At 37.8% G+C, this 13,012-nt stretch overlaps 1 protein-coding gene across 1 annotated transcript in view; it reads right to left on the bottom strand.

Annotated features, from left to right (window-relative positions):
• Positions 1-13,012, bottom strand: part of slif (cationic amino acid transporter slimfast) — a 125,208-nt gene that overhangs the window by 36,609 nt on the left and 75,587 nt on the right. The window contains exons 2-4 of the mRNA XM_083120742.1: positions 6,887-7,134; positions 5,493-5,621; positions 2,961-3,116 (exon numbers count right to left, since the gene is read on the bottom strand). Of these exons, the coding sequence (XP_082976868.1) occupies positions 2,961-3,116; positions 5,493-5,621; positions 6,887-7,121 (520 nt within the window). The 5' untranslated portion in view covers positions 7,122-7,134. The remainder of the gene's footprint in view (positions 1-2,960; positions 3,117-5,492; positions 5,622-6,886; positions 7,135-13,012) is intronic.

The following is a 13,012-nucleotide window of genomic DNA, read 5'->3' as shown; positions in this document are numbered from 1 at the left end:
AAAGATGAATGTCACAAAATCACAAAATTGATATTTTGCTTCCTTGATATTAAAGGCAGTCCACACTAACGGTTAAAATGTCAAAACAGGCTAAAAGTGCTGAGAGAGACATATTTAATGAAGGTTTAAAAAAACGTGTGCAGGGGGAAAACGATAGATGTCCTAGGTTTACAGGGCAAAAATGATGATTGTCCATCCATTGTGTAGGAATAGATCGTCGCGTACGATACGGACTCATTGCGCAATATAACAACAGCCTTTACTTGACAGACGCATTGTCGTCTCAGTTCTGACATTGTCAGTTTGAATACAGGTTTTGTTGGTTTCACAGTGTTCGCCATGAGTGACCCAGAAATGGATGATAACTTTGGGAGAACAAAGGGTGAGTGATGTTAGAAAGAAAATGCTGTGCAGTACTCATGAAACAGGGACAGACTGCAAGTGCTCTCGTTTGAAAAGCTTTGCGGTGATACCTCCTACAGAAAGAAATAACATAATTGTGCAATTTAATAGAATGGACAATTATAATCCACAAAACTGTTCTCTAGGGGGTTTAATTACTGTTAACGATGTTTCACGAAGAAGGCCAAGACAAAATCAGGATGACGCCAATTTACATACACATTCATACAGTTACAAAGTCCGTGAACTTAGAGGTGGAGTAATGGCTGAGTTACCTGTTTGTTACAAGGCATCCGTGAGCTTCAGATTGTACTCACTCAACCAACTCAACTTGTACTACATAGGAACACATATAGCGGCGCTTGGTCTTCAAGTGTGACAACACTTGAAAAATGCAAGAGAAACATCCAGCCTTATTTAGAAGAAGCTGAATTTGTGTATCCATCAAGAAAATATGATATGGCACTTCCAATTTCTCTTGAAAAATATAAAGACTTGCAAGACTTGAAGAAATTCTGTGGACAATATGCAAGAAGGTTCTATGAAGATCTTCCTCATAGTGACAAATGAGTGACTTTATGAATTTGCATTTTGTTCGTGTATTTCACAAAGTATTCATATTCTTTATTGAGGTATTTACAATTCAAATGGACATTCATCTTTTTTTGCTTTTTGTTCTGTGCGAATAATGGACATTCATCATTTTTCACCTGCAAAATGTGCATTAAGAACGAATTTTGCCAGAAATGTGTTCTTCGTCTTTACATTATTAGACACACTGTTATATCATTAGTTAAACAATATAATGCTTCAGATTATGTAAAAATTTCATACAGTGCTAAGCCATATTGTAGATGTAAGAGAGTTTCAAACATTAAAATTCATTTAACTCCATTCAAGTTTCTTGTGACATTCATCTTTTTTTTCCCCTGTACCCTTCATATGGTATCTCTTTTTGGGGCAGTTCACCCAAAATGCAAAAAAATTTTATTTGGCAAAAACAGGTATTAAAAATTATGAAAAATGTATCCCTCTCAAGCCCAATGAAACAAATTTTCAATGAATTTCAAATATTACCTCTTCCATGTTTGTACATATTAGAAACATTGTACTTTATTCATACAAATTCTGAAATCTTCTAAAAAAATCTGGACACACACAAATACAGCACTCCTATGCATAACTCTCTCCACCTTTCTACTGTCCGCACATCCAAAACACATAATGGTCTAGGATTTCAAGGTATAAAACTTTATAACAAACTGCCAGAGAAATTCAAGAATCATAATCGAACTAAATTTAAAATGACTGTCAAGAGCTTGCTAATGAAGTATTTGTTTTATAGCACAGAGGAGTACTTAGATCATATTTTTCATTAATAGATATAACCTTTGATTTTTCTTCTCATTAAAAGACATAACCTTTGATCTTTCTTCTATTTTTATTTTTTACCTTATTTTATACCTTTTAATATGCTTAAGTATGTGTTAATTCCTTTTTACTGAAAATTATACATGTAATTGACCTATCCCATATCATAGTAAAGGTAAAAAAAAAAAAAGGTAAAGTGTTCCCCTGTGCTTAGCACCACGCCATGAAGGCGTATAGGGGGTGTGGGGGTAACGCCCCACACTTTCTTGATCCGGTCGTGAGTGGGGGTGATGTGATCAGCATCACGCCCCTGACCGCCTTTACCCCCCAGGGTTTCCCCCAGGTACCCATGTTATTCGATGCTGGGTAGGCGCCGGGGCCGCTTCCACCGTTAGAAAAGTTCCCGGATTTGAACCGGCCGGGGATCGAACCCGGGACCTTTAGCATGGTAGTCAGACGCGTTACCGACTGAGCCACCGCGGCCACCCATATCATAGTGCTAATTGTATTCATATGAACAAGTGGATGGAAATAAATAAATCAATCAATCAATTAAAAGTTATTTTCGTTAGGGTTTCTGGGAATCTTAAATTACAATTTTGAATTTTGTTAATTGATTTGTTATCATCAGCAACATTATTCACACACGCTGCTTCAGTCAACAATGTGTTAAGGAGTTGAACATTCTTGCTACCAAAGTTCCCAGGTTCAAGTCCCACCCTGGACACAGTTTGTTTTTTTGTGAGTTTTCTTTAATCACTCATCATTGAGATTAGCTACCTCTACCATATCGCCAAAGATTTTAAAATTTGCAACAGCAATAGAAAAAAAGAAAAAAGGCATGTTTATTATTCTGATTTAAGAATACACATGATACAGAAAACACACAAACATTAAAAAAAACACATACTGTACTCATTATTTTTTTTTTTAAAAAAAAGGTAATTGAAATTTCCATAAGTGAACTTGAAATATTATTCTTTTAGAACTGAATTTGAAATTTCAGGCACCAGGTAAAAATTTTTGGGTGCCATGGCAACCGGGCACCATGTATTTTTCTACCCCTGCATGCAACAATAGTTGCATATAAAACAACAGTCTTGTGTATTCTATTGGATTGCTACAGTATATTCTAAAACCAACACAAATATCACAATACATATTACTAACAATGCAATAAATGTTACCTGCTAGTACAAGAACCATTCCAAATGACAAAAAATCAGGATACTCAGATAGAAAGTCTACATTTATGGGCATTGCATTCCTGAAAGCATTTTTAATTTCATCTTTTAAAAGAAAATCAAGGTAGCCAGTTAAACCTCTAGCTACACTCGCTGTTCCTGTAAAAGATAAAAATAATTTAAAATTAAATTTAGACATTATTAATTAAACCATTGGCATTAACTATTACTTACTAATGGTAAGTATTAACTTACTATTGATATTAAATGGTAATACTTTTCTGATGAATTCGTTATTAACTATTTGATTATATACTGAATATTTTATTTACTAGAAAATCTTGTTGCATTTAACTCTGTGATAATACTTCAGAATTTATAATATTTTTACTCTAGACATTCTCCCACTTCTAATATAAAATACAGAGTTATTCAAAATTGAGATGTGCTAATATGTTATGTATGTGCGTATGAAAAGAGCAACTTAAAAAGTTTTGTTTCAATGACAACCTTGTAACGTCCACCCAGGGTATAAATAGTGTGGCTCGTCGTCATCGGTCGGTCGCCATCGTCCAAAGAAGGAGTCCTTACGCCTCCGTCTGTTTGGTGGAGATAGGATAGCCAGGTTGGTTAGCCACTACGGCAGCAACACACCTTTCCTATATATATATGCAGTAAACTACCCATAATGCTAACTTTCTCTTCAGCGGCGGCTTGAGACTGTTGTTCTCAGGGTTCAGGTTTGGGACATTCACCAAAAATTCCAGATGAATGGGGGCCGTTATCTTTTGTTCAACAGAAACAGTTTGAAAGATTTTTAGTTTCATTTTAACAATATTAATATATATATAATCTTGAACCAAACTTTTAAAAGTTACTATTAGAAAGTACTCGAACACATTACTCATTTAATGCACAAATATCAACCTTTATACATATATATATTTATGTGCAGGAGGAAAAACCATAATATGACATATCCGATAACCACCTGCTACATAACTATCAATGCTACTACATTAAGTTCCTATTATTATAATTTACGCAGAAGTTAAATATTAAGAGGGCAAGTTTATTGGTAACCTTGGAAACAAAACTGCAGTTTTACCCAACGTCAGAGAGACTGGGCACCACAAAGGAATAAGTTCTATGGACCGAATTTCCCAACATCGGTACGACGGGGTTTCGCCGTTACCAAAAAGAATATCCAACCCTAAATATTGACATTAAACAGTATAAAAAGTTAATTACTCATATAATGTATGAACTTATGAACATACAGGTGGATCCGTCGTAACTTGTGTTCGATACCCGGTGGAGGCACAAGTGGTTCGGATCCCACTTTAAACTGTAGGTCCAGTCCCGATTAGCCTTACTGTGCATAAAATGGACTTAAAACAGCAACTCAAACCATAACCGTCGTAACTTGTGATGATCCGGGGTCATTACAACCTGCAACAGTAGTACCTGCCAGTGATGTCACTTAACCACTTTTCCAAAATGGCAAGTACTCTGATGGAGAATATCTTAGGTGGTTATGGAGTTTTGAGAGCCTGAGTCCGCTACCGCAGTATGTTGCAAATTCAGGACTGAATTGAAATAGTCTTCACCTAGCAATCTACAGGTCGGCATGGCAGGAGATGTTGATTTTCTTGGATTTCTTAGGAATGTTTCCTGGATCTCTTTCACCTGTTCCCTCGATGTTGACGACCTCCCACTGCTTTTGCCTTTACAGACATCCTGTCCTTTAAATTTACTTACCCAATTGTAGATGGATTGCATGCTAGGTGAAGCTTTTTTCAATTCAACCTGAATTTGCAATGCACTGCCGTAGTGGAGGCTTTCTAAACTCCATAAGGTCTTCTCCGTCAGGGTAGCAGCAATTTTGGAAAAAGTGGTCACATGGTGTAACTAGTAGACACTATGGTTACAGGCTGTCACTGAAATTCTTCTCGTACATACATACATAGCATATTATCACATCACAGTAACAACACAAGTTACAATCATTTCAAATTGTGATTTTTCTTTGGCTAACTGTATAGCATATGCACATCAGTTTATTTCCTCTAAATGTATACAACATAAAGATGATATTAAAACCTATAATCTATTCGACATGTTCATAATTGTGACACATGGATATAGTGATAGAAGATGAAACAAGCATTTGCATTATGCAATGTTATTTTCCACACGATACAGGTTTTTCTGGGCCTGCTGCATTAATATTCCCAAGCAAATTGTCCATCACTATATTCAATCACTTTTCTCTTATGCCCTACATGTTTTCTTAAGGAATTTAATTATACCAATGCATGTATAGAAGTTGTCCACAAGAAGGTTACAAATTTGGTTTTATTATATGAACTTCACATTGTGCAAAACAAAGTGAATGAACATGGTAGTGGATATAATGCCTTTAATATGTGGATATCATATAAATTAATTCAAGATTTTAAGTTAGCTTTAAAAATTTAAAAGTAAGATTGTTGCAAGACAATCATAAGATATAATAAAAGAAAATAATCTTACCAATTACATACTCCAGAATCAAATTCCATCCAATAATAAATGCAACTAGCTCACCAACACTCACATAACTATAAACATAAGCTGAACCAGCTCGGGGAACTCTAGCAGCAAATTCAGCATAACACAAGCCTGAAGAGAAAAGTTAATTTGAAAATATAAAAATATTGTACTGTATCTTCGAATTTTTGGGAAGGAAAGGAACAATATTTCCAAAAGAACCCAATGAGCAATGTGTGTTACAATGAATGTCTCAATCACCAAATTCTGCTTGATATTTCTCAACATTACAAGATGCTCACCTTTGCACATATTTAATACTTATTACATTAAGAAACAAGCAAGGTTGTGTTTGTCAGGGGAATGAGAAATCCTCTCCTACCAAACACTGGGAATTTTTCTAATATTATACTGAAAACAGTGTAAAAATACAGGGTGGCACATATTGTATTTACCAAATTCAGTGACAACAGAAGGACGGCGAGTGTTTGTAGTAACTTTACATGGTTATGAAATAAAAATAACATAGGTATTTAATATAATAGTGTATAATATGGACAATAGAGACATCAGTACACCTTGGAAATAACGTCCTCTAAATGTCTTCCCTCTACTTGGATACATTGTTCGAGGTGATGCAGGATGGCTTTCATGATGCGTGTCTCGGCATGTCTTGTGCAATTGCGTAGTTCACTGCGACTGACAGTTTATGACATTACCATAATTATAATCATGGCTCTCCATTGTCTAACCCACCTCGGAATGCTGTGTGTGTCTGGAACAGGTGCATGGCAATCTTTATTGTTCTGTCACAGTCTCCTGTGCCTGTTCGGCTTCATGCTTCCACCGCTGTAATCCAAGTCTCTATGCTTCATGGTATACTAACTGCCTTGCTCCTAACTCTCCACAGATGTAGGTATGCCATAAATTTGCTCATGCATTTTGGAAGAATTGCTAGCTCAAATTGGTAGATACAATATGCGCCACCCTGTATTTTCAGATGATAGTCAAAGTGCTTCCTTATATTAATATAGGATATTGAATATTGCTCCAATAAGTTAATTTGAATAATTTATGTTGATTATAAATCAGTAAAGAGTTGTTAGGCTGTCTGACTGCTGAGGGGGAGACATAGTCTCGATTCCTGGGGTAAGTAATTTCAGGACAGAATGTTTCCAGCAATGTCCTGCATGGATCACCCAGCCTCTACTAAATAGGTAAATAGAGTAAATATCCTATAATTTGCATTAATGATTGTCATTTTGCTATTTTTCATATGGTCATAAAATGCACATTTTTCTTAAGTCAATTTCTGGATTCTCGCAGACAAAATTCATCTGATGAATCTTGTCATGTGCATTGATGAAGGAAGTTTCATTCAATTTAAAATTCCTTACCTGCAAACGCTGATGCTATAGCTGCTATAAGGAATGATACAGTTACTGAAGGCCCAGCTACACTCTTAGCCACAGATCCAGCTAGCACATATACCCCAAGGCCCAGTGTGCTTCCTACTCCAAGAAAAGTCAGATCCAAAACGGACAGTACCCTTGCCAGCTCAGACTGTCCTACAGAATCATCATCCATTTGTTTCTTCCTGGCTAATACTTGAAAAATCCGTGCTGTAGCCATCCCTGAATAATGTCTGGAAAGAAAAAATAGCATTCATTTAGGCAGACTACTATAGATCGACCACAAGGAAAAAAAACCTTGGGACGAGAAGTCCCCGTGCAGCTTTTCCTTCTTCCCTCCACCTTGGGCCGTAAGGAAGCATGGTCCACTCTCCCCCTCTCCTACTCGCGGGGGTATGGTGCACAGGAGTCGAAGGTCTGCGCAGGTTGTTTTGCTCGTGGTTCCACTATATTACATGTACCGGTACTTATGATGTGTGTTGTAGTGGAACCACAGGCAAAAGGACCTGGGCAGAACCGCATGTCTTGTGCATCATACTCGTGCATGGAGGGGAGGAGGTAGAGTGGAGCACGCTTCCTTGTAGCCTGAGCTGAACGGATGGAGGGGAAGATGCACGAAGACTTTTGGCCAAAGGTTCTTTTGTTTGAGGTCACTCTTTAGTGAAATATGAGAGACTCTCATAATATATTCATTATCTATGCATAATAATAAATGAGAATCATTTGGCTTACTGAATAATGTTGTTCTACATTAAGCCATATGGCATCTACACAACTCATTCACTTATTGATTTTTTATGTCAACTTGAAGTTCATTTCGGAAACACAAATCCTCCCCTTATCTTCTTTTATCTGTGTATGAATGTTAGAACAAGGAAGGATAACTGCAGGAAGTGACTTGAATCACTCCACATCACTGAGGAGGGACAAGATAGCCCCTCCAGGAGAAACTATACTACTGATGATAATATCATATTTTTGTTAGAATGATGTAAGAATCCGTATTTACTTCATTTTCAATTCATTACAATTCATTGCAATTAGCATCCATAGCAAATGGCTCTAAACCCTATAAGTCATTCCAATGTATAATTCAAGTAAATATGCTCCCTCTACTCAGAAAATAGAAACAACAGTATAATTAGAGCAAAAATCAGTACAGAATGGGGGGAGGCTGCCATGTAGTAAAATCACAGGTCTGTTGTAGGTGCAACACGACAGTGGCAGCTCGTGGTTCTGAATGTTGATGATTGCAGCGAATTGTATATTCCTTCATCAATATATAATATATTTATATAACTTTAATTTGTATATATTTATTATGTAATTAATTGTATTTATAGTTTTATATGTGAGTGATAGGTGACACTTTCGAGGAGTACAATTAATAATCATCATACAAAATTTGAAGTTTCCATTTATTCGGCAGCAATATTATGCTGAATTGTGTTTTTGTGAATACCTAAGAAGTACTTTAATGTTCTGATTCAATTGTTAAATATTTTGACGAAAAACTCTGATGAATCGATGCTTGTAATTGGACTCGAATACTCATCCAATAATATTAATCAGGATATTGAATAGTTTTTAATCGTTAGAAATGGAGGCATGTGGCACAGTGGTTCGGATCCCACTTTAAACTGTAGGTCCAGTCCCGATTAGTCTTTCTGTGCATAAAGTGGATTTAAAAACAACAAATCAAATCAAATTGTTTCAAGCATTGGTACCACACATAATTTAAATTAGGTTAAAATTCTCCCCAAAAGAAAATATTGATCTTTGCCTAACGTGAACATTTTGTCTCTTGCTCTACGACACAGGACAGTGAGAATTCAATCCCAGCGTTTGTTGCTGGTCAGTGCTCTTCTTCCCTCACCCGCCGGGGGATCCGAAACGGGTTGCCTGACCTTCGTGTGTTGTAAATTCATTGCAACGACCAAGCCGACTGAAGCAGGGGATAGGAAGAACAGCGTTGAACGTCGCTCCAATACTCTTCGCTCTAGACTTCTAGAGATCAAGCTGTTGCTCCGGCTTTGTAAAGCGTACGTGTGCGTCTACTCATACACTGTGAAATTTCGCAGGTTGCCTCCTTTTTTGTAACGGATCGTAATGGAATTTGCTTTATGAAGCAATGAAAGGCAAAATTGTTTGTTTATGTTCAATATATTTAATAGGAAAACAAATGAAAAATTATACTAACAAAAAGTATGAAATTTCATTGTAAAATATCCGGTCGTTGTGCAACACTGCAACAATATCAGTAACCGCCCCTGCGATACGAACCACCAACAAAAAGACATTTGTTCACCTGAAGACAAGAGAATAGGTACTTTCTCGAAACATAGTGCTAGAAAAACTATAGGTAAAAAAAGGACTAGACAATGGATAATGTTCAATTAACATTGCATGCTAATGTAGAATCACTGTCACTAAAAATCAGACAATTATGAGATTATACCTGATGTGCCTTTAACACACATCTATTTCGGAATACCCAGTACAAAAGGAACATAGGTAAATAAGCACATGTATTCTGATTAAACCTAGCTATACAGAAAGAGGGCTTCCTTCCAATACTTCTACCAGTGGCGTATACTGGGTTAAGAACCTGGGCTATCGCACCATATCATAGTGTTCGAATGGACAAAAATTTGCTGGTTGTGGTGTTTTTGTTTCTTTAACTCAATTGGGGTGGCGGGTTGAAGTGATGTGACTGATTAAAAATATATACCTCATAAATAAATCATGGAAATGTACACTGTCAGTAAGGAAAGGATTTCAAGAATTTCATTCTTATTTGCATAAATAAGAGGCCCATATTGTGAAATATTATGTTGGTCTATACACGAGAATAAAAATAAACTTTCAACCTACCCATTTTCTCGATTTTAAGTTTGGGTACTCCTTGTTGGCGCAGTGGTTACGTAGTTTCCTTTAAACTAAAGGGTCCCGGGTTCGATACATGGTGGTTTAGATACCACTTTAACTGTAGGTTCGATCCCCATTCGCTTATCAGTGGACATACAAGAAAATTCCACAACGATTTGGAGCTTATCGTCATTCGTAAGCCGAATAGATAGCTTGTTAATTATGTCCCTCATTTCAGTTCACTACACAACGCAGCACATATCATTCACAAAAATACAATCCACTCACTACTGTATTCACACGCTGCCGCTAAATAAATTCCACGCACCAAGATCACTCGACGCGATCTAGACTAGAACTGGTCCTTCAGTTCGGTAATTTTTAGATGCACTCGTAAACCATCCCCACGCAGCCAACAATTTTCTACTCCCCACTGTATCTCTAGTTATTTGAAGGTCAACGACCTCTTTTTCAACTTCTCTGCAAGTGTTCAATGATGTTCTTGTCCCTGCATGTGACACACTTCCCCCTTGCTGCGATAATTTGGCTTCAAAATTCCCCATTCCTGGGAAAATTACATGCTGGGAAAAATTGGTTTGCAACATTGACCCTGACTGTTGAGGAAGTTCAGAGGGTTTTTCCCCTGCCATATGCAACCCTGTTCTCTCTCCTGTAACAGTTTGGCTCCACAATTCCCCGATCCTGGGAAAATTACATGCTGGGACAAATTGGTTTGCAAGATTGATCGGGGTCCTGTCAAGCTTGACCACGGTGAGCCCCGTGGAGTTGCCCGCCGGTGATGGGCCAGCCGTCTCGCGAATTCAAAGAAAGCAGGCAATGTTTCCAACTCCTCTAAGAAATCAGGTTCATCTTCTTATTGAAATGAACAATTTTATGCACATTTTCTGATAGATATTCTTTGTGTATTTTTTTCACCGAGTCTGGGCTTTGCAGATAGCCCCGAATATACGCCTCTGACTTCTACCTTTCCTTCCACATGAAAATCCATCTAAAGGGGCGTCGTATCGCGTCAAATGAAAGCACAATCGCAGGAGGCATTGTGGGAGCTTGCAAAAAAATGGCTTCCAGCCCAGCACTGCTTCCAGCAGCTTTACCAGCGCTGGCAACAGTGTACAATTGCCCAAGGAGATTATTTTGAATGTGGTTGTGCATCAGTGTTTTGGTAAGGAATTATGAGCTGAGTCCCCGAACTTGTACCACAAATTAATTGTTTATTAATTGCAGAACGTTTATGTGTGTTTATGTAGGACACCTGTACTTCAGACTAAGGAACAAAAATATTTTCTTTATCCTTCTGAAAAGTTTTGGTTATAGGCCCCACGTACGTATATTGTATGCACCAGACCCCGCACCCACCTAGGGCCGGCCCTGAATACATCTGCTAAGAAAAACATTTGCATTATTGCCAAGGCAAACAGTGAAACCGAACAAGTTAAGTTTTTATTAAGCTTTATCCTGGACACACATTTCGGAAGTAGCGTATTACTGATGATCGGTCACCCTGACTTCCAAGTAGCTGAATGAAATGGTGGAGGTTCATTTCTTATTCGATTATTTCCACCCTTCACACCTATCATTGTGTAGCCCTAACAGAAGAACGAGTGATGTAAAATGGGCCAATAGAGCTTTCTTCGGTTGATTTATTTATCGTCACTAACATTAGGTTAGCCGCTATGCGAAGGTGAAATAAACGGGGATCAAGGCTCACAGAAAGACATATTGAGTGCTGCAGAGCACATCCTTATTATTACTATTTATTGGTATGATAACATACCTACTCTAAATTTTGGAGAATTTTCATTCTAAAATGTATGATGGTTTCAATTCGCACTTCTAACTTTTGATTTCAATCACATCCGACTTACGAAAACCTAACACTTGAACGCTGGTAGGTGAATATAATAGCAAATTGAAACGAAAATACAACAAGCAAAGAAAGTGCTTGGATTAGAATGCAATTCTTCCGCCCAAAATTCTTGCGTCGCTATCTGGGGCATACTGGGTGTAGGTTTAATTCTGGCCTGGATATGAGGAAGGGCGGAGACATGGGATGATGGGTGGAAGAGTTATTGACCTTGATAAGGTACGTTTAGATGTCCAGCATTTCCTCTAGCAGAGCACCGAGCAAATTAAGGATAAGTTGGATTCCGTGCTGGGTTCGTTTATTCAGTTTTCTCCCTGACATCACATCTGTTTACCCTAGAGCAGAGCGTCAAGCCATGGTCTCCGAACATAGTCGGGAAAATTCTGTTTGATCTTTCGTCTAAAGATCGACCTCCCAATCGAGCATCAATCTGATTTTGTTACAGCTCTTTGTTACGTTATCCGTTTACGCTACAAACATGTCCCGGCAATCGACGTTCGGGCGCTGTTACGTCACAGGCTATACTTTGCAGTCTCTGACATTCATCTGGACTGATGAGATCTGGAAAAGGTCTGCCAGTACTCTCAAATTTTTCTTGGCATGTGTTGATTTACGAGGGTCACTATTTATATTTTGAGCCTTGGCAACACTGATTGAAGTTAGGCGCGATTTGACGTTTGCCAGGAATCGTCTGGCATTATTGACCATAACGTACTTCAAATGTTTTGTCAATAGCTTCATTTGTGTTGTTTATGTTGGCTCTAAGATTGCGCGAAAACAATAAAATGGAATTAACTCGTGAACATTTTCGTGCGATGATTTTTTTACGATTTTCGACGTGGATTATCAAGACAAGAGGCATCGATCAACTTACTTCCACATTTGGCGATGAAGCACCATCCTTTGCCACTGTGAAACGCTGGTATAACGAATTTAATCGTGGCCGCCATTCGCTCACCGACGAGATTCGCGAAGGTCGTCCAAAATCAGTTGTTGTTCAAGAAAACATTGATGCTGTGCAAAACCTAATACTGCAAGATCGTCATGTGACATACTGTGAGATTGAGGCAACCATAGGCATTAGCTCCACCAGCATATATAAAATATTACATGATCATTTAGCTGTGAGAAAGGTATGTTCTCGTTGGATCCCACACAATTTGACAAAAACTCAAAAACACGCTCGCGTCAATTGGTGCAAACAAATGCTCAATAAATACAATCGTGGTGCTTCAAAAGACGAATATAGGACTGTAACAGGTGACGAATCATGGATATATGCATATGAGCCGGAACGTAAACAGCAGTCGACTGTATGGGTGTTTCAAGATGAACCCAATCCAACAAAAGTTGTTCAC

The sequence above is a fragment of the Lepisma saccharinum genome, chromosome 4 (genome assembly GCF_977018435.1).
Source record: "Lepisma saccharinum chromosome 4, izLepSacc3.1, whole genome shotgun sequence".
NCBI lineage: Eukaryota > Metazoa > Arthropoda > Insecta > Zygentoma > Lepismatidae > Lepisma > Lepisma saccharinum.
The sequence above is the reverse complement of the archived record's forward strand: the minus strand, read 5'-3'. Positions and strand labels throughout refer to the sequence as shown.